The following is a 23,142-nucleotide window of genomic DNA, read 5'->3' as shown; positions in this document are numbered from 1 at the left end:
GATCCAGACATTCAAAAGCATACCTAGCTATGTTGCATAGGTGCTTCATCCCAAATGATTAGTTTTGTCTGCCTAATCAGCTCAGCTATGTCTGAGTTGTGAGCTATATTGCAAAGTGAGTAATCATCAAGCACAATGGGGATTTTGAATCTAGAGTGCGCAGTTCTACCACCGGGTAAAAGTGTTGCTGCTATCCCAGAAGAAGCAACAGGAAGAACTATGTCACCTTGAGATCTAAGTTTCGCAATCAAGGTTCTCCAAACATAGGTCTTTCCACAACCTCCGCTCCCGTAAAGGAAAAAAAGACCCCCTTCATTAGATTCAACAGATTTCATTACAGCTTTGTATACACTTAGCTGCTCGTTGTTGCAACTGGAAAGCAGCTTCTGGTGCTCAGCAGCCATCTCCCCAAGATTGTAGTTTGTTTCCTCTAGAATTAAATTATTGGTACCAATATGTAAATAGCTTGTAGGGGGTTGTGGCAACTGAGTGTAGTTCTTCAAACTCTTGCCAACAGAACGGAGCAAGTCATCAATTTCTGCATTTTGGACAAATATAGAAAATCAGTCAATTTAAAACATTAAGAAGTGAACCGAATATTCTTTAAATTTATATGTGAGCTAGGTATGTACAAAATAGTACCTGCAAGAGCATAATACTGAAGTTGCATGTCATTGAGAATAAGGGTGGAATTCTCGGTTCTTTGACGCCTCTTCAATAATATATCATCAACCATTTGATTCCAGTGCTTGTCCCACAGGTTGGCAAGATCAGTGACTTTACAATTCATAATAATATGAACAAACAATTGCCGTATTTGAGGTGGCAAACCACCAGCAGCACACTGGTCTAAAACTACATGCCATTCGTTGTCGTCGTCAAGCAACCCGTATTCTTTACATGCATCACGGAATGTATTAAACTGTACACCATTTACAGTTTTTAACATTTCAAATGAAGTAGGACCTTGTACCTTGGTTAATAACATGCGGAGATACCATATTTCACCGCTGCTATGATGAGTATATGTCAGCCGGCCAATCTGCTGTCCTTTTTTCCTTGGAGTCCACCTTCGGCTACCATCATTCCAGACGTAGTGTTGGGGTATTTGATCATACGTGTAAGAATTCGCATTTGGATCAGACCTGTTTAGAAGAAATAAAGCTTCTAATTTACTCAATCGATCTTTTTCTTTGTCTGCAACTTTTCCCAAGTTTTCATTAGCATGAAAGGTGCAGCTTTTTTGGCCAGGTAAATGAAATGGTAGTCTTTCAACAGAGAGTGTTCTGTGATGTTTTGGAAAGCTGAATATTCTATATGCCGCCTCTGCTCCACAAACATAACGTCCATCAAAATACGCTTGAATTTCATCAACTGGCTCATCAGGATTTTGAGGAAGTTTTTTCTTACGCCTCCCAGTCACGTGAACTGTCGCAGTGTCATGTCCTTTAAGGCAATATTTAAATAAATATTTGATACTGCGTGCATGACAACAAATCTCAATGTTCATGTGACATTGGTACTTGACCAATAAATCACGATTGTACGAGACAACCCATTGATTATCCAACTCTGCCTTCCTTACTTTGACTGTAATATTTTGCTTACGCCTCATATATACAGGGAATCCACTTTCGTCAAAGATGGTCCGGGAGCAGTACCTATACAAAATTACATACTTAGTCAATTTAACACATGCTGTGTAAGAAATTGATTATATTAAGCTGCAATAATTAAGTCCTAAACTGATCAGAGGGAACTTACTTCTTAGGGAAATGTCTTATACACTTTAAATTCTTCATGCAAGGAGATTTAGTGTTTTCCAAACCACATGGCCCATGGATCATAAACGCTTTGACAACAGCATAACCTGCCGGATCTTTGATAGGATCCGGAATTTCAGCAGACACAAATTTGTCAACATTTTCTTTGAGATACTTTTTAGAAGCAGAGTCCAACCAAATTAACATGTGAACATGCGGCAAACCTCTTTTCTGGAATTCGAAAACATACATTACTGCGAATGAGATATCCAGGAATTAGTATAACCATTAATCTAACAATCTGTACTTTAAGTACTTGAGAAATAGGTTGACAATAAATGGATAAAAGTTAAATGGGAAAAAATAAATTAATTGGAATAAGGTCTTCAATTACCTCCAATACATTTGCCAAAAAACGATTTCTTCTTTATATCATTTGTTAACTGCTCAAGCTTCAATCTAAAAACTCTTGATACAATGTCGGGAGAATTTGCAGGAGTGCATCCTGGCACATAAGTCATCATCCGCTGTATTTCATCCCACATTGAGTTACATGTCATTGTCAAGAAAATATCTGGATGTCCTACGTGGCGACAGACAGCAAGGGCATCTTGGAAATTTTGTTGCATATAACGTTTGGATCCAACATATCCAGCTGGTAGTATTACACCTTTGCCTACTGTGGCAGAGTTTGAATCACCCTTGCGCAAAGAATCACAAATATGACTATACAACTCATTGCGCAGTGTAGTCTGATGTGTCCTGAACCACCACAACCGTGTTTGCTCGATAGTAGAGAATTCATCAACCATATATTGCTGAAAAAGTCTGCCACCTAGACGTGGTGTGTAACCTGCAATAACATATTTTTCATTTTTCAGTTAATTGTATGCAGCAAGTATTTGCTGAGATGCAAGCACAATATATCAGAAAAATATCATGAAAATACATTGTAAAATAGAAAGCTGTTAATACTAAAGAAAACATTAACATATAACATAAACATAATTACCAATATATGACATATAGTTACCTTCATTTGGTCGAACTTGAAACCTGTAACAATAATAATCTTTCAAAGATATCATATCACAGTCCTTGCGCGAGTTCTTTTCGGAGACTGGAAGGGTATCTTGTCGTCGTAACCATCTTCTCCGCAAGGAAATAGCAAAGGATACTGAAGTGACATCAATTTTGGGTGAATATAAGAAATCCTCTGCAAACCACCAAATTTCTTATGGATTATTATATCTCGGTCAGGGATGGTATTATCAGTGCTACCAACCAATATTCCAGCAACCTCATCAGAAGATGATATGTGGTTTTCTCTTCCACTTTGTGCTCTGCAAACTTTCAACTCCACTTTCAAATCGACCATGTGATCTTTTTCCCAGCGATCACGTGCCATCCGAAATTTATGCACCAACTCATTAGTCTGGTCAAGCATCTGTATGAGACCCTGAACAACATCCTCATCCACTTCCTGGTTATCAGCTACATTGACCCACCGGAGGCGGTTGTTGACTTCATTCCCCGTGTCATAGATGTAAAGCTGGCAGAATTTTGGATCTTCCCCATTATCTGGTATCAACTGCCCAAACACGTGATGGTTTTGACCATTGAGACGATAAACATAAGGGCCTCTACCATTATTAATAGAATGATCAACATGACCACCACTTGATGTAAAGGCAAACATAGAATTATAAAGCCTGATGTTCCTTTCAAACGCTAGACCACGTGCATTACAGTTGTAAAGATCTAGTAAGTATGCAGGAGTAGGGGGTGATGGTGGTAGTTTAACTTCACCCTTCTTGCAACATGTGGAGAATATAGGAGCTCCCTTGGTAACATTTTTATTCACTCTCTCTTCCTTCCACATACGGGCGCCACACTTTGAACACAATGCGTCTGGACTGCCAAGGCTTGCATATTCCTTTGGAATTGCCTTGTTTACTTCAATATCTCCATCAAAAGAACATTCATCCCCTGCAGAACAACAGTATAACATTTAATCTAACTGGAATTCAATACAATGCATTATATAGAGCTGGTATTAATTTAACTAACCACTGTCACTGTCCGGATCAGATGATGGGTTATAGTCATCATCAGTGCTAGAATCATCTGAAAACACAGGAGGTTGACTTGTCCTACACTCCTGAAAATGTAAACAAATTGACCACAAATGAATAGCCTAATATAAGCTTCCACCATTGAAAGCATATATAGTATTAATCTAATAGGATACCTCATCAGGTAAAAGGATCCTGGGATCAAATTCCTCTACAGTCTTTTCTGTGAAGAGTGATCTTGTTGCTTCTTCTAAAGAAATTTTCTTCTTTTCCAGTATAGAATTTTGAATCTTCAAACTTGAATCCTCAAAAACATTTGTTATTGTAGACAATGGAGATCGTGTAACATTACTCATCTTCCTACGCACTTGTGTGCGGCAAAAAACATATTAACAATATTTAAGGCAGAGGTTTAATATAACATACAATGTCCTAATGATAATTGAGAAAATTGGTGGCCAACCTGTGGATGAAGAGGGTGACAAATTGTCCAGTTTAGGCTGCATGGTTGATGTAGGTGTCCCCTCTACTTGGCTGACATTTGTAATTGTAGACAATGGAGATCTCGTAACATTACTCATCTTCCTACGAACTTATTTTGCAGCAAAACAAATAACAACAATAATTAAGGCAGTGATTTAATGAAACATTAAATGTCGTAATGATAATTTAGAAACTTGTTGGCCAACCTGTGGACAAAGAGGGTGAAAAATTGTCCAGGTTAGGCTGCATGGTTAATGTAGCTATCCCACCTACTTGCCAAACAAATTACTGGTAACAATCGACTAACATGCATAAACTATTTAAATACTAACAGAGGAAAAAGTTGAAATCATACCAGCTGATAGTGAACTAAACGGAGACAGAGGATAAGTGAATCTATTCTTTGAATTGCCAACAACATTTTCTTTATTAGCATATGTCTTCCTTTTTCTAACAGCCTTAGGTTTGTATCCTAAACATCATCAAGGCATGTAATAAGAAAAAAAGACAACCAAACAGTTTATATTTCAAATTTAAAATTAAACTTAAACTTGAGCTAACATGTCCTCCAAAATTACAGCAAGCTTTATTATGTGAAAAGCAACGGTAGATAAAGTGTAAACATATTAACCATAGAAAGTTAACATGAAACTGGAAACACATATTATTAACTGGCTTAAAAAAATCAAGTTCAGCACAGAACCTTGAATCATATCTTCGGAGGTGAACAACCGCCATGATCGATCGGAATCATCTCCCTGAAAAGAACAAAAAGCAAGCAAATTAAACATGGAAAGAAGGCGTTAAATGATAAAATGTTCAGCAATTATCAGTAATACAATCTAACCTCGGCCATTGCAAGCGGAAAGACAGATTGGGAGTGAGAGTTTTATTCTTAAAATTATCAGCACTGTTAGACACAAAAAGCATAGATTGATTACGCTGTCCGAATTAGTGCAAATTTGAAATAATTAATTTGAAATTTGAATTTGCAGGTGCTATATTGAAGACTTACATATGTGAGAGCGCAAGTACAATTTGGGGGGGAAGTTTAGCTTCGCGGAGAAGCCTCGCGCAAATTGCCGTGTTTTGAAAATTAGAAAAAGCTTTGTTTTTTGTGATGTAATGATTTTGTATGTAATATCCGTACTGTGGTCATTAACTCCCTCACGTGCCATTTGTGTTTTAACATTACATAGTAAGCAGCGACGTGTCGTTTTTTTGTGATGCATGGAACCAATGGCAGGTTTGTAAATAAGCAGAGTGGAGGGGGTAGTTATTTAGGCACTTGTTAGTACTATTGGAAAGAGGCATCAGGAATTATAATGTAGATTGAAGATTGATTCCTGTTGAAATTCTCTTGGGGTGATATTCCACCATTTTAGAACAAAAGCCCATGCCCAGGAAGCGACCTCACATTCCCAAAATAGGTGATAGTTCTCTTTATTATTGACACCTACAAATTAATAAAGAAGAAAAGTTGAATGTAGATTCAAAAATGTCTAATTTAATGTATACAATTTAAGCAAATAATAGATGCATGCACTAACTTAGATGTTTATGTAATTACCATAAACTTGAGTGACATGAGTTTTTCAGTCATTATAGTCTGGATACCATCTGATTTATTTTCAACAACAATTCATTTCCAACCATCACCATCAAATTGAAAATTTATGGAAAATGTTTGCAGCAAGTAGTGAGACATTTTCTTTTTGCTAAATGAGGAAATTCATTAATACGAAAATAAGATACAAATGAAGCCACACAAACAACACTGATCACTACCCTACTGATAATTCTTACAAATTGACAAAAATTCTTGAATAAAAGCATGATGGAATAACCTAATTAATAGTAGAAACACCAAGATAAAAAACTTTCATTACACATTACTTTGAATTCATAAGTTCTTCATAGACAGCCCAATCCCTTCGAATATGTTGTACCTCCATTAACTCCACATGTCTTCTATCTGCATTATTTCCTTCTCATCAGGCAGAGGAATCCCGACCACTGAATCACCCTCATCTCCTTGGACTTGTTGATAACTAACTTACTCTTTCCATTCCTTGCCACTGATTCTTTCTTCTGTTCCGATAGGGAATAATTAAGACTGCCTCGAAAAACAACCTCCAAGACATCCTTAACAAAGACACTCAGCCATATTACTATTCCATGTTTAGTACAACCCAACTAAATCGGAGATATATCAGTTAGCCACCCATGCTCCAGTGTAGTTACCACTTCCACTTTGAATACACCATTATCATCAAAAGCCTTATCCGCATAAATCTTTTCTTTTCCTTTAATTTTTTTCACCTCTTCAATTAGGTCCATAGCAAGTTCAGATACTTGAGGAATAACATATGTGGCCTCGTCCATTTCACGATGTTGTTCTAGAGAAAGAGAAACTCTCTCCTTTGCTTTTCTTCATAGATGATCATAGCCTGATGATTTTCCTCCTCTTCAGCTCGTAGAGAGATATTGGGACATGTATACCAAGTACCCATGGGGTAAGTGGAGGCACAGAAAAACAAACAAAAATATTTTACATAAAAAAATTCTTTCATTCAGTTACATAGTCACTCCAAGAAGAGAAACTAACTCCGTCTCAGATTTTCGACGGCCATTATTTTCGATTAGCATTATGAGAATAAGATGATAATCATCTTGTTAACAATCGTACCACATTCAACCCTTTGGAGAGAGTGTATTGAAATTTGAGCTTTAATATTCAAACTACAGATGAAAATAAGGTGAATAACTTACTGGTATTTTTTGGATAAACTCGTGTGAGAAAGTAAAATTGTATTAAGCCTCATAAAGGAATACTGACCCTTGCTTGGTCTCAACCCATAAAAGTCTTTTGCTAAACATGTTTAGTTGATCAAGTATTTGATCCCTGATTTAAGTCGACTTAGTTAAATTGACTTATGTTAGAGTTATTTGTTTCCCCCTTATTTGATATTATACTAAATTTACCAATCTTGGTCCTCGTATATGTTAGCCATAATCAAGATGTTCTATAAGATTGATATTTTATTATTTGGTGGAATTAAATAGTATATATATATATATGGTGGGAGGGTTCTGGTACAGACTTACAAAGTTACAAACTTTTTTTAATTTTTCGTATGTGTTATTTTTTAGTTATATGTATAAGGTATCCATGTTGAAAATACATCACTATTTCATTAAAAAACACATAAATAAACTATGCGTTCTACACATATATAATTTGAGTTCAACATTTTTTAACATATTTTGTTGAACATCGATTAAAACTGTGTTTTAGATGTATATAAACTAATTTTTCAATGTAAGAACTAAGTTTAACGTGTTATCTAACCAATATTGTGTTGGAGAGTTATGGCTTAAGCGTCTGTATAAATATATTCAACACAATGATAATGAGTGTTCTACACCCGATATTGAACCCATTTATAAATGTATTAAATTCATACACGATTTATTTATGCGTTACTTTTAAAAAAATTTCAATGTATAGAATTTAATGAGATGAAAACAGTGAATTTCAAGATGTTATAGGCCGTTTGCATAAACAACTTATTTAATAAAAAAATAATATCTAAATTTTTATTCAAAAAAAATCTTAAAAATAAGTTACAGAACTATACTTTATAAGAAAATTACAATGTGTCGAGTACCGAGGAAAAAGAATGTATAGAATTTAATGAGATGAAAACAGTGAATTTCAAGATGTTATATGCGGAAATGGTTCTATTCTTATTACGAGCATCTGTCATAGTTTCCAAGTTGACTTCTAAGTATAATATAAAATATTAAACTCCTAGCAAGTTAGTATATTATCAGGAGTATGAATTCTAACAATATTTTATATATATATATATATGGGAGGGTTCTGGTACAGACTTACAAAGTTACAAACTTTTTTTAATTTTTCGTATGTGTTATTTTTTAGTTATATGTATTAAGGTATCCATGTTGAAAATACATCACTATTTCATTAAAAAACACATAAATAAACTATGCGTTCAACACATATATAATTTGAGTTCAACATTTTTTAACATATTTTGTTGAACATCGATTAAAACTGTGTTTGAGATGTATATAAACTAATTTTTCAATGTAAGAACTAAGTTTAACGTGTTATATAACCAATATTGTGTTGGAGAGTTATGGAATGAGTGTTCTACACCCGATATTGAACCCATTTATAAATGTATTAAATTTATGCACGATTTATTTATGCGTTACTTTTAAAAATTTTGATTTTTCCCCAATTATTTTCAACATGGATACTTTCTATAACAAAGGATTAACACGTTGGGAGAATTAAAAAAAATCAAAAAAAAAAGTTCGTAAGTTTGAACTTCAAAAAGTCGTTATCGAGCTCGAGTTCAATCAACAAATTTGTTTGTTAAGAAACTCGAGTCGAGGAGTATCATTAGTTTTCGCCTCGAGTATGACATGTAATAGACTCGACTCGTTAAACTCCAACTCGACTCGACTCTTTAAAACGGAATGTGTATGACTTTTAGTTTTTAATGTGTAAAAAATAGGGGTAATGAAATGTAATATTTTTATCTCATTTTTGATATTATAATAGCATCATTAAAATAAGTAGATCCTAATCCCCTTATGCTTAAATCCTTAAAAATAAAATTAAATATCAATCTCCAGCAAGACTTATTTGAATTAGTACTAACTCTCCTAGTTGATTGTTAAAATATCACATCAAATATATATTAATTTTTTTTGTATCTTTGTAACATCATTAAAAAATAGATTCTACCATCATCAAGAAATTTTTTGAAAAAATATAAAATATCAATTAGGGATCAGACTTGTTTGAATTGATATTAGTTTTACGTGTTGACTATTAAGATTTCAAAAAATATATTTATTTTTTATTTTTTTGATATTTTTGTACCATCATTAGTACAAGTAGATACTAGCATATGTATGGTTGGATCATCAAGAAATATTTTAAATAAAAATAATATATCAATTCGGAACTAGACTTATTTGAAGTAGTATTAGTTTTACTAGTTGACAACTAAAATTTCACAACAAATATTTTCTTTTTACTTTTTGATATTTTATAACATTATTAAAAAAAGTAGATTCTAATATGCGTACGGTTGGATCATCAAAAAAATATTCTTTTGTTTAAAAAATAAAACATCAATTTGGGACCAAACTATTTTTAGTAGTAGTTTCACTAATTGATGTTAAATTTTCACATCAAATATATTTTTTAGTTTTTAATATTTTTTGTAACAAATTAAAATAAGTATATCTCAATCTCTATACGGTTGGATCTTTAAAAAATACTTTAAAGACATTTTAAATATAAATTGAATTTTTATATATAAAAAAAATTTCGCGAAATACTCGACTCAACTCAAAGCTGACTCTGACTCGAATCGACCCGAATTTTTCGCCAAACAACTCGAAATCGAGTTCGAATATTAAAAATGTTCGACAAACTTAAGACCAAGCTCTACTTGTTAAGCAAAAACTCGAACTCGAAGTTGATAACTAAAAACTCCACTCCACTTGGTTCATTGACAACCTTATTCAGGACGGTATAAGACTATATATACGAGTTTAAATGATCGTGAATTGAATTGAGGGAGGAAATATTAGCTTTCTTTATTATTGATACCAACTATTACCAACATACAAACAAAGTAGAAAATACGTTAAATGTAAGATATCGAACTGAACTTTCACAAGTTCGATAATTAACTTGTTAATTATATTGTAGATTCACAAATGTAGAATTTTATGAAACAATTTAAGCAAATAATAAATGCATGCATGTACTAACTTAGATATTTATGTAATTACCTTAAACTTGAGGGGCATGAGTTTTTTATTTGTTATAGTATTGCCACCATCCAATCTGTTTTCAACTGCAAAACGTGTCCAACCATCACCCTCGAGTGCCAGATTATTCACAATGAACTGAGTGATATACTCTCTACCATCTTCACCAGCAGAACCTTTTCGTTACACTCAGGTAAATGTGATTCAAAAAAACTTGCAGGATGATTCTTGTTCCAGATTATTACACCAAAGAAAAAAAAGGTTAAGTATAAAATCAACACTCCAAATATTATTTATAAACAGAATATATATGTGCAATTGCCAGTAGTGAGAGATATACAGCTTATCCTCTTGTTTATCGATTGATTGAGTTAGCTCTTGTTTTGCCTATTGCGACAACTACTGTTGAGAGAGTATTCTCGGCAATGAAAATTGTGAAGTCTGATTTGCGTAATCGGATGGGGGATGAGTGGCTGAATGACAATATAATGGTGTACATCGAGAAGGCAATATTTGCGACTGTGGATAACGAATCAATCTTGCAACGTTATCAGCATATGCAAACTCGGAGAATTCAGTTATCGTCTATTAGTACTTCAAGTAAGGATGATAGCACCAGCACATAAAAAAAGGTACGCTTACTTTTATGAGATAAAAATATGAATTCTTGATGTTAAATAATTGAGCCCCGGTTAATTTTTAATCCTAGTTCCGCTACTGGATATATCCTCTCCGCATCTCGAGATTAGCACTCTGGGAACTTTTTTGGGTAATTCGCAGCATGTAGAGAGACATTTTTTATGCTATATCAGGAAATTCATTAATATGAAGAAAAGATACAAGTGCAGCAGCGGAAACAACACTGAGACAAGCCAACATGCCAATACTTGGATCCCTGACCTAGTGATAATCCTCTAAACAAATTGACAGAAGTTCATAAACTAAAGCATGACGAAATAACTTAACAACAGAAGAAACACCATAATAAAACATCTCCCCTTGCTCATTACTTTGATTTATTCAGTTCTTCATAGACAGCCCATTCCGTTAGAATCTGTTCTACCTCTACATTGACTCCATGTCTTCCATCAGCTTTATTGCGTACCCATCCGGCAGAGGAATCCCTACCACTGAATCACCTTGACCTCCTTTGACAGGGTTGATAACAAAGTTGTTGTTTCCTAGCACCGAATTAGGCCTACCTCCAACAATGTGTAACCCGGTTCACGGGTCGACCTAGGGATCCGTAAACTGGTACGCTCGTTCCGGAACGCGGGTCGAAGTCGACCCGGAACGCCCGAGGTCGCGTTCCAGTTCGTCATTTCCGGCGAATCCTAATTATTTACAGGCGACTATAAAACGAGAAAGAAAGTAAAATGATGGAGATGGGTAGTGGTACATTACATGACCTGTAATATATATATATATATATATATATATATATATATATATATATATATATAGGGGAGGGTTCTGGTACAAACTTACAAACTTACAAACTTTTTTTGTTCAACACATATATAACTTGAGTTCAACATTTTTTTAACATATTTTGTTGAACATCGATTAAAATAGTGGTGGAGAAGTACGTAAACCAATTTTTAAATGTAAGAACTAAGGGAAACATGTTATATAACTAATATTTATGTTTCTAGACCCTACCCAAACCCCAGAGGTATAGTTTAAACATCTTTTTAGATATATTCAACACAATGATAATTAGTGTTCAACACCCGATGTTGAACCCCAGTTATAAATATGTTGAAAACGCGATTTATTTATGCGTTATTTTTAAAAATTGTGATTTTTTTTGAAGAATTTTCAATATAGATACTTTATATAACTAAGGATTAACACGATGGGAGAATAAAAAAAAGTTTGTAAGTTTGTAACTTAAAAAGTTTTTATTTGATCCTATCCCTATATATATATATATATATATATATATATATATATATATATATATATGGGTTGCACTCCACACATAACACCTTAAAAAAAACAACACAGAACACTATCATAACATAACACAGAACACTATCTATATTTATTGTTAAACATGGTGGATACTATTTTTATTCATAATAAAACGTTAATCAGCTTAAAATTTGAATTTAATTCAAGTTTTTGATGAGATTCTACATTTGATTCTAAAGTGTTCTGTGTTGTTCTTTTTTTTTTTTAATAGTGTTCTTTTTTAAATAATGGCCTATATATGTGTGAATATATGTATGTATTTTGCAGCAAAAGTTGAAGAAGGAAGATGTGTTGAGAAGATGAAGTGGGGAGCATCCGGGGAGGGAACGTGGATATGTGTAATACCGATGAGATTAACTCATCAGACTGTACTACTCATTTACTTTTTCTTTTTTATTAGTCTTCTTTTATTCGTCATCTACTAACCCATCATACCTGTTTAAATTTTACTCCATAAAAGTTTATGAAAAAGAAGTTATTTTTCTTTTTGAATTTTAATTATTGAATAATATTTAAAAATAAAAAATTATCATTTTTATACTAATTTATATAAAAATAAATAAAATCAACTAGCATAATTTAATGAGAATGTCAGTTTTGGTTGATTGTTAAATCTTTGTGTAATGATAAATATTTTACTGATATTGAGGTACCATTCTTAATAAGTATAAATATTATTTTAAAATATCTAATAAATTTTTTTACGGGATCCTTGATTCGACCCGCGAACCCGATTCACGGCTCTTCGTTCCCGATTCATCCAAACTCACGTCCTTTTTCGCGTAACACGGCTCCAACAACTCCCTTCCAAGACATCCTTGACAAAGACACTAGGACATAACTCATCTTCCAAGTTTAGCACAATCCTACTAAAAACCGGTGATATATCTGTTAGCCACCTATTCTCCAGTGCAGTTACCACTTCCACTTTCATTACACCATTGTCATTAAAAGCCTTATCCACATAAATCTTTTCATTTCCTTTAATTTTCCTCAGCCTTTCACTCTGGTCCACAACAAGTTGAGATACTTGAGGATTAATTTCTATGGCCTCCTCCACGTCACGATGATTTTCCTCCTCTACAGCTTGTAGAGAGACATTGGGAATCCAACTTCTCCTTTGGCTCCTTCATGTGACATGTATACCAAGTAGTCAAGTAACTATGTAGTTAGTGCAAGCACCGAAAAACAAAGACAGATGTTTTACATATAGAAAGCATTCATTCATTCAGTTACATAGTCAAGTAGTACCAGTGGCAGAACGAGGACTTAAATTTTGCGGTGACTCAAATATTTAATTATGTCCCTAAGCACTTCCACTACTGATGGACACATAAAAAAAACAAAATATTCTTCTATAATGTCAACTCCACCGTGTATCTCATGTTCGAGTTAAAGAAGTTTCTTGATTCTTCCTTTCCTCTAAGAAAATATCTCACCGCTTTCTAAACATTTCAGTGTAAGCATATCCTCTCTTACACGAAGCCTCAACCAATTCACAATACGACAAATATGATATAAAAAATCACTTACTGCAAAAGAACATTTAGCCGCAACAACTAATAACTAAAATTTCATGACTCTCCTGGTAATTTAAAAGTATGCAATGTCATGACTCCTGGTAATTTAAAGTAATGCGAGAGTACAATATTAAACTACCACAATTCTATAATTCAGAATTAACAAAGAAGTCTATATTATCATTTTAATTAGTAAGGACTTCCAAGATCAATTCAGGATCAAACAAACAACATATGTGTTAGAGAGCAAATTTCAAACTCCAATTCTTGGGGAACCCCCGATTAACAATTTCATTATACAAAATCACTATAGATACAAAAAGATTAAAGACTAGAAATTTATCTGAGATTCAAAAAACTCACGAAGAAAAAGTGATAAAAATAAAAAGATAATCAATCAATCTATGAAACCTTGAAATTTAGAAAGGAAGTGAGAAGACAGAGTATTGAGTAAACACGGAAACACTGAGTGAATGCAGAGAGGGAGAGGGAGGATAATGTCGGGTGTACTTTATTGGACATTCTAAAATAAATAGGTTGACATCTGTATTGAGCCGAGGCTAAAAAAATTATACAATGTTTTTTTCGAGGTTAGGTCTCTAAGAGCATCTCTAAGGGGCTCTCTAAACCTCTTAACTTCAAAATTTAAAAAGGAAGGCCAGAATTAGAGCTCCAATGGGCTCCCACAAGCTCTTTAAAAATTTAAGAGCTCATCATCTCTCGTCTCTTTTAAAGAGAAACTAATAGCTCTCAACTTTTTATTTATGATTATAATATTATTTTCCCTCCAACTTTACCTATAATATTTCTCACTTTTTACTTTTCCCTCTCATTTATATGAATAAATTATGAATAAGGAGCAAGTATAAAGAGTAACATTGGAGCTATGATCTTTTCTAATTTCTTAACTCACTAGGAGTCACATATTATATTATATTTTAAAGAGTGACTTGAGAACCCACCGGAGACGCTCTAACATCTTCTAGCCCCTCTCTGGTTTGGCCACTTACTAGTACATAATTAATTTACTTGTGAACCTTGTTAGTTAAAAAATATAGAAAAATGCTATAGGTACATGAGTACAAAAATGGATATAAAATGACACATGTTTGTAATTTAAATAATAAGCGGGGGATTGCATTTGTGGTTGATAGAGTTTTTGGAAAATATGGTGAACACAGAACAAGCATCTATACATGTACCATCGTCAATTTCAACATCGATTATTTGTCTCATCTTGGGTATGAAGACAGACATTTTAATTTTTTCTATGTTTGTTCGACTCGATCATTCTTGTAGATGCCGTATGGCTATTATTTATTGAATTATCTTCTTTTCTTAAAAAAAAAAGAGTGGACCTCCATTCACATTAATCTCCCAAATTATATCATTTCAAACACCAAAATTGATTTCACATATTTTTAGAAATTTTCTACCCAATATACTCAAAAATGTATCAACAAGATTTACTTCTAAAAATTATTTAATATATGTTGAGTACTAATATTTTCAAACTTTTAAATGGAAATAAAAAACATATGATTGATAAATGATTCATATAATTTTTTTATGGTATATGATTTATGAGAGTAATACAAATATTCTTAAATTAAGATATAATCTCACATATGTATTTTTAAAAATAATTACAAATTTTTATTAAGAGATCATATATCTATATATCACTTAAATATATATATACACAAACACACAAGTGTGCAAGTGTATGTGTATATATCCCAACAAATAATAGCACTTGACATTATGAATTTTGAGTTTATGACTTAGCTAAAATTTTATTGTATGATATTTTTATTTTATAAGACTTAAGAAATATATACTAAAAAAATTTAAAAAAAATTCACAAAATCTTATTCTCACCTTGTGCCTCGCGTAGCCCCTAGCACCGACATCAATAAAGAAAAATTAACTATTAGTAACCTAAGAAGTAACCACCTATATATATTCCAATATAATAAAATACCACTAAAAAATAATTGTAAAAACATGAAGACATCATCTTATTATAGGGAAACTATTGAGAAAAATATAATTCGCAGAAATGATTTAAACATATAAATAGTAATGAAAATTTGTATAGGATACCAAAGATCTTGTTTCGGTATTGGAATTGGAAGAGCCTTTTCCGGTTCTTCATCAAATTCAGGATTTGGTAGAGAAAGTGATGGATTGGGATCGAAAGTTTTTTTTGATTTTCAACTTCAGAAAGTGGTAGATCGGAAGTGAAAGTATTTGTTTGGGGATTATTTTGACTTTTCAACTTCAGCATTGTTTGTTCCCATCTCAACTGACGATGTTGTTTTTCTAATAGACTAAATAGTTTGCAGGATGTTATCTTTGAAGTAACTGAGTGAGATGGGATGGTAGGATAGCAATATTTATAAAGGTTTATATTAGTATAATCTAGATTCTTCTACATAAACCATGATTTTGGAGGCCTCAACCAAATCAAAATTGGGCCTTGTTATAATTAAAATTCAAGCATATTAAGGCCCAATTTTGATTTATTTTAGGCCTCCAAAATCATGGATTATGTAGAAGAATCTAGATTATACTAAAATAAAGCTTTATATATATTGCTATCCTACCATCCCATCTCACTCAGTTTCTTCAAAGATAACATCCTACAAAGTATTTAGTCTATCAGAAAAACAACATCATCAGTTGAGATGGGAACAAATGATGCTGAAGTTGAAAATCAAAAAAATCCCCAAACAAATACTCTCACTTCCGATCTACCACTCTCTGAAGTTGAAAATCAAAAAAATCTCCAAGCAAAACCTTTCAATTCCAATCCAACACTTTCTCTACCAAATCCTGAATTTGATGAAGAACCGGAAAGAGACTATTCCAATTCCAATACTGAAACAAGATCCTTGGTATCCTATACAAATTTTCATAATTATTTATATGTTCAAATTATTTGTGCAAATTATGTTTTTCTCAATACTTTCTCTATAATAAGATGATGTCTTCCTATTGTTACATTTATTTTTTAATCTTATTTTATTAGATTAGAATATATATATGGATGGTTACTTGTTAGGTGATAAGATGACTAATAGTAAATTCAATTATTGATGTAGGTGCTAGGGGCTACCAGAGGGACAAGGTGAGAAAAAAGATTTTGTGAATTTGTTTTAAATTCTTTTAATATATATTTCTTAATTAGTCTTATTAATTAAAAATATTATATAACAACATTTTTGCCAAGTCATAAACGGAAATTCATAATGTCAAGTGCTATTATTTGTTGGTATATATACACATACACTTGCACACTTGTGTGTTTTTCTGTATATATATAAGTGATATATTGATATATGATCTATATATAAAAATTTGTAATTATTTTTAACAATACATATATGAGATTATATCTTAATTAAAAAAATTGGTATTGCTCTCATAAACCATATAATTTTAAAAAAATTATATAAATCATTTATCAATCATATGTTCTTTATCTCCATTTAAAAGTTTGAAAATGTTAGTGCTCAACATATATTAAATAATTTTTTAAAAGTAAATTTTGTAGATATATTTCTGAGTATATTGGATAAAAAAATTGCTAAAAATATGTGAAATCAATTTTGGTGTTTGAAATGATTTAATTTGGGAGATTAACGTGAATGCAGGGTCCACTCTTATTATTTAAATTACAAACGTGTGTCATTTAAAACCATTTTTGTAATCATGTACCTATAGCATTTTTCTATATTTTTTAACAAACAAGGTTCACAAGTAAATTAATTATGTATTACTCAGTGGCCGAACTAGAGGAGGGCCAGGGGATCGTAGAGAGCTAAGCTCGAAAATATATTGTATATTTTTTCAACCCCAGCTGAATTATAGATGTCAACCTATTTTTTTTTTTAAATGTCCAATAAAGTACACCGGACATTATCCTCCCCCTCCTTCCCCTCTCTACATTCATTCAGTGTTTCAGTGATTAGTGAATACACTGTCTTCTCACTTTCATTCTAAATTGCAAGGTTTCATAGATTGATTGATTATCTTTTTATTTTTATCACTTTTTGTTCATGAGTTTTTTGATTCTCGGATAAATGGCTAGTCTTTTATCTTTTTGTATCTTTTGTGATTTTGTATAATGAAATTGTTAATCGGGGTTTCCCAAAGAGTTGGAGTTTGAAAGTTTCTCTCTAACACCTATGTCGTTTGTTTGATCTTCAATTGAATTTGGAAGTCCTTACTAATTAGAACGATAATATAGAATTCTTTGTTAGTTGTGAATTATAGAAATGTGGTAGTTGAATTTGGTACTGTCGAATTACTTTAAATTACCATGAGTCAGACATTGCATACATTTAAATACCACGAGAATCATGAAATTGCAGTTATTAGTGGTTGTTGTGGCTATATTTTCTCTTGCATAAGTGATAATTTTTATCAACTTTGTCGTATTGATATGCTTACACTATAACCTATAGAAAGTGATGATATATTTTCTGAGAAAAAAAGGAAGAATCAAGAAACTTCTTTAATTCGAACATGAGATACATGGTGGGGTTGACATCTTAAAACAATACTTCGTATCTTTTTAATGTGTCCATCACTAGTCTCTTTTTGATGTGTCCATCGGTAGTGGAAGTTCTTAGGGATATAATTAAATATTTGAGTCACCCCAAGATTTTAGTCCTCGTTCTGCCATTGGTTACGTGACTATGTAACTGAACGAATGAATGCTTTCTACATGTAAAACATCTGTCTTTATTTTTTTGTGCCTGCACTAACTACATAATTACTTGACTACTTGGTATACATGTCACATGAAGGAGCCAAAGGAAAAGATGGATTCCCAATGTCTCTCTACAAGCTGTAGAGGAGGAAAATCATCGTGACTTGGAGGAGGCCATAGAAGTTATTCCTCAAGTATCTCAACTTGCTATGGACCACAGTGAAGAGGTGAGGAAATTTAAAGGAAAAGAAAAGATCTATGCGGATAAGGCTTTTAATGACAACGGTTTATTGAATGTGAAAGTGGTAACAGCACTGGAGAATGGGTGGCTAACAGAGGTATCACCAGTTTTTAGTAGGGTTGTGCTAAACTTGGAACAGGAGTTATGGCCTGGTCTCTTTGTCAAGGATGTCTTGGAGGGAGTTGCTGGGGGCAGTCTTAATTCGGTGCCAGGAAACAGCAACTTTGTTATCAACCCTGTCCAAGGAGGTCAAGATGATTCAGTGGTAGGGATTCCTCTACCGGATGAGGACGCAATAAAGCATATGGAAGACATGGACTCAATGGAGGTAGAACAGATTCTAATGGAATGGGCTATATATGAAGAACTGAATAATGCAAAGTAATGTGCATGGGAAGATGTCTAATTATGGTGTTTCTTCTGTGTTGTTAGGTTATTTCGTCATGCTTTTTTTATGAACTTCTGTCAATTTGTAAGGATTATAAGTAGGGCAGGGATCCAAATACTGGCATGTTGACTTGTCTCAGTGTTTTTCTGTGGCTGCACTTGTATCTTTTGTTCCTATTAATGAATTTCCTGATATAGCATTAAAAATGTCTCTCTACAAGCTGCGAATTACCCAAAATACTTCCCAGAGTGTTATAACTAATAGATGGAGTGTGGATTTTATACTTAACCTTGTTTTCTTTGGTGTAATCATTTGGAACAAGAGTTATCCTGCAAGTTTTGTTGAAACCCACTTACCTGAGTGTGATGAAAAGGTTCTGTTAGTGAAGATGGTAAAGAGTATATCACTCAGTTCAGTGTGAATAAACTTGCACTTGCAGTTCAAAACAAATTGGATGGTGGCAATACTATAACAATTGAAAAACTCATGCCACTAGAGTTTAAGGCAATTACATAAATATCTAAGCTAATGCATGTATGTATCTGTTATTTGCTTAAAATATTTACATACAATTCTACATTTGTGAATCTACATAATTAACAAATTAATTATCGAAATTGTGAAAGTTCAGTTTACTATATATATATATATATATATATATATATATATATATATATATATAGGGGCTTACTCCACTAGAAACTAAATTAGCCTAGAAACTAGTATCGGACCATTTTTTATCACTATTTTTAACTGCAAATATCACTCGTTTGTACATCACAAATCACTATTTCCTATACAAAAAATCTCAGAAAATATAGATATATAAATATACATATATACAACATATATCATCATCATCTTCACTCATACCACATTGATGAACCTCCGGGCATCATTATCAACCCATTCCACTGCTACCGTGGTCACCTATACCCACGATTGACCTACCACCGCTTGTCACCATAACTTGCCATTACTAGTGATTATTTACCACCACCACACACCTCATCTCATCATTTTTTTATCATCATAGACCTCCTACAGCTATAATTGATCATCAATAATCGATAACCACTAGCAAACATAAGTAAATTTTCTCAATTATCAATAATAAAAATTTGCTAATTTAACTGCATAAAATAGTGATAAATATCGTATAAACGAGTGATATTAGCAGTTATAACAGTGATCATGGGAGTGGTTTCTAGTTTCTAGAATAACATTAGTTTCTATTTGATCACTTGCCTATATATATATATATATATATATATATATATATATATATATATATATATATAAATAGTCTTGTACTCTCTTGAATAAGGCTGTTAATGAACCGAATCGAGTGGAGTTTTTAGTTATCGAGTTCGAGTTCGGGTTTTTTCTTGACAAGTATAGTTTGGTCGTTAAGTTTATCGAACATTTTTTGTTATTCGAACTCGAGTTTGAGTTGTTGGCGAAAATTTGGGTAGATTCGAGTCTGAGTCAGGTTTGAGTCGTGTCTAGCATTTCGCAGAACTTTCATTTTTTATACAAATTCAATTTACATTTAAAAAGTCTTTAAAGTATTTCTTGATGATTCAACCGTATAGAGGTTCGAGTCTGAGTCAGGTTTGAGTCCTGTCTAGCATTTCGCAGAACTTTCATTTTTTATACAAATTCAATTTACATTTAAAAAGTCTTTAAAGTATTTCTTGATGATTCAACCGTATAGAGGTTGAGATAAACTTATTTTAATTTATTACAAAATTATCAAAAACTAAAAAATATATTTGATGTGAAATTTTAATAGTCAATTAGTAACACTACTACTACTTCAAAAAAGTCTGGTTCCAAACTGATGTTTTATTTTTAAGCAGAAAAAATACTGTATTTTCTTGATGATCCAACCGTACCGATATTACAATCTATTTTTTAATGACTTTAGAAAATATCAAAATTTTAAAAAAAATTATTTGTTGTGAAATTTTAGTTGTCAACTAGTGAAACTAATGCAACTTCAAACAAGTTTAGTACAGAATTTATGTTTTAATTTTGTTCAAAATATTTCTAATTTCATGATGAGACAACCATGCATATGCTAGTATCTACTTATTCTATCCATGGTAGCTAAATATCAAAATAAAATAAAATATTGAATTGATACAGGGACGAGGCCACAGATGTTATTTCTCAAGTATCTCAACTTGCTACGGACAGATTGAAGAGGTGAGAAAATTTATAGGAAAAGAAAAGATTTATGCGGATAAGACTTTTGAGTTTTGATGACAATGGTGTATTCAAAGTGGAAGTGGTAAGTGCACTTGAGCATGGGTGGCTAACTGATTTATATCTCCGGTTTACTAGGGTTGTCCTAAATATGGAATAGGAATTATGGCCGAGTGTCTTCATTACAGTTGTTGAGTATACAACAACTAAAGAAAAACCCAAAGTGAATAAAGAAGAAGGTGAAAATAAAGGACAATCATACAAAACAAAGATTTACGTGGTTCAGAAAATGGCCTAACCAAAATAGGAGTCCAACTTTCAAATACCTAACTCTAATTGGAGTTCAATATTCTGAATCTGAGTCCACAAACCCAACGAAGGATGTCTTGGAGGGAGTTTTTCGAGGCAGTCATAATTCCCTAGCGGAATAGAGGAAAGAATCGGCAAAGAATGGAAAGAGTAACTTAGTTATCAACATGTCCAAGGAGCTCAAGGTGATTGAGTGGTAGAGATTGCTCTGCCTGACGAGGAGGCAAAAATGCAGATAGAAGACATGGAGTTAATGGAGGTAGAACGGATTCTAAGGAATTGGGTTGTCTATGAAGAACTGATGATTCAAAGTAATGTATAGGGGAAGTTTATTTTATCATGGTGTTTCTACTATTAGGTTATGTCATCATGCTTTTGTTTAAGAACTTTTGTCAATCTGTAAGGATTATCAGTAGAGAAGGGATCAGTGTTGTTTGCGTGACTGCATTTGTATCTTATTTTCCTATTAAAGAATTTCCTGATTTAGCAACAAAAAATGTCTCACTAAAACAATTTGCATAAATTTTCAATTTGATGGTGATAGTTGGAAACAATTTGATGGTGTCCATAGATTGAAAAACTCATGCCCCTCAAGTTTAAGGTAATTACATAAACATCTAAGTAAGTGCAGCATCTATTATTTGCTTAATGTGTTTATATTAAATTAGTCATTTTTTAATCTACATAATTAGAAAGTTCAGTTCGAAAATCTGACTTACAACTTTTCTTCTTTATTAATTTGTAGGTGTCAATATAATAAAGAGAACTAAACCCTCCTCCCTCAATTCACCCTTATTTTATCTAGGTATATAGTCCCATACTCTCCCAAGATTACTGCATTATATAGATCCCCAATCTTTTTTGGTTTAAGTTCTTCATTAATGCTAGTGGAAGCATTAGCTCAAAAAAGTGACCTTGAGGTCAAGGCTAGGGATTTTCAAGAGACTATTAATAGTCTCCATGATGTTATTGAACATCTGGAAGCAAACAAGAAGGAAGTACACACTTACAATAACCAAGCTAGTGCCTCTTAGGTTTTAGGTTTTTTCTATTTTGTAACTTCCAAGGAGATATTAATGTGTTTTTCTTCCAAACTATACAATGGTTTTTTCATATATTTTATTTTTAGATATAATTTCACAAATTTTGTAGGAATAAAACAACACATATTGATCATGTTGGAGGTTAACAAATATTATAATTGTTGGACTAAAAAATGCTATATTAAATTGAACAATTTCAAAAAAACTATATTGAGGCTCGTATTATTATATGTTGATCTTTAAACGATAATATATATATATCATTAACTTCAAAAAAAAATATTAAATTCAATACTAGCTTTAAGGTAAACGGTTATTAATCACTTTGTTAAAGTTGCTTTGATTATTGAAATCAAACAAAGATTAAGAAAGTTAAGGTTTTATAATATACTTATATATTTTCTTACTTTTCGCGTATATGTAATATTATCAAATATCGAAGTTGCAAAAGAGGCCCGTTATTCGGTAACGCAGCAATAGAAGTTTAAAATGTCAAATATATCTAAATAATGTGGAATTCTAAAATTAATTAAACATTTTTTATAAGGAAAATTAATTAAACTTTTGAAATAGATATGGTTTCACGATT

The 23,142-nt window shown here is 32.4% G+C and overlaps 1 protein-coding gene across 1 annotated transcript; it reads right to left on the bottom strand.

The window, feature by feature from the left end:
• Positions 1–18: 18 nt before the first annotated feature.
• Positions 19–6,706, bottom strand: LOC108217093 (uncharacterized). The gene is made up of 12 exons (XM_017389944.2): positions 6,566–6,706; positions 6,347–6,466; positions 5,025–5,079; positions 4,677–4,793; positions 4,015–4,205; positions 3,834–3,924; positions 3,045–3,752; positions 2,797–2,997; positions 2,158–2,616; positions 1,765–2,017; positions 643–1,661; positions 19–538 (listed from the first exon to the last, which is right to left on the bottom strand). Exons 1-12 carry the CDS (start codon positions 6,704–6,706, stop codon positions 24–26), a joined length of 3,870 nt encoding a protein of 1,289 aa, XP_017245433.2. The 3' UTR covers positions 19–23.
• Positions 6,707–23,142: the final 16,436 nt, after the last annotated feature.

The sequence above is a fragment of the Daucus carota genome, chromosome 4 (genome assembly GCF_001625215.2).
Source record: "Daucus carota subsp. sativus chromosome 4, DH1 v3.0, whole genome shotgun sequence".
Lineage (NCBI taxonomy): Eukaryota > Viridiplantae > Streptophyta > Magnoliopsida > Apiales > Apiaceae > Daucus > Daucus carota.
The sequence above is the reverse complement of the archived record's forward strand: the minus strand, read 5'-3'. Positions and strand labels throughout refer to the sequence as shown.

Excerpts from the sequence above, each read along its gene's own strand:
- LOC108217093 (XM_017389944.2), bottom strand. The coding sequence starts at position 6,706 with ATGGACGAGGCCACATATGTTATTCCTCAAGTATCTGAACTTGCTATG. Across the intron at positions 3,753-3,833 it reads TGATCCGGACAGTGACAGTG|GGGATGAATGTTCTTTTGAT; the intron begins GTTAGTTAAATT and ends GTTGTTCTGCAG. Across the intron at positions 539-642 it reads TCAGTATTATGCTCTTGCAG|AAATTGATGACTTGCTCCGT; the intron begins GTACTATTTTGT and ends TCCAAAATGCAG.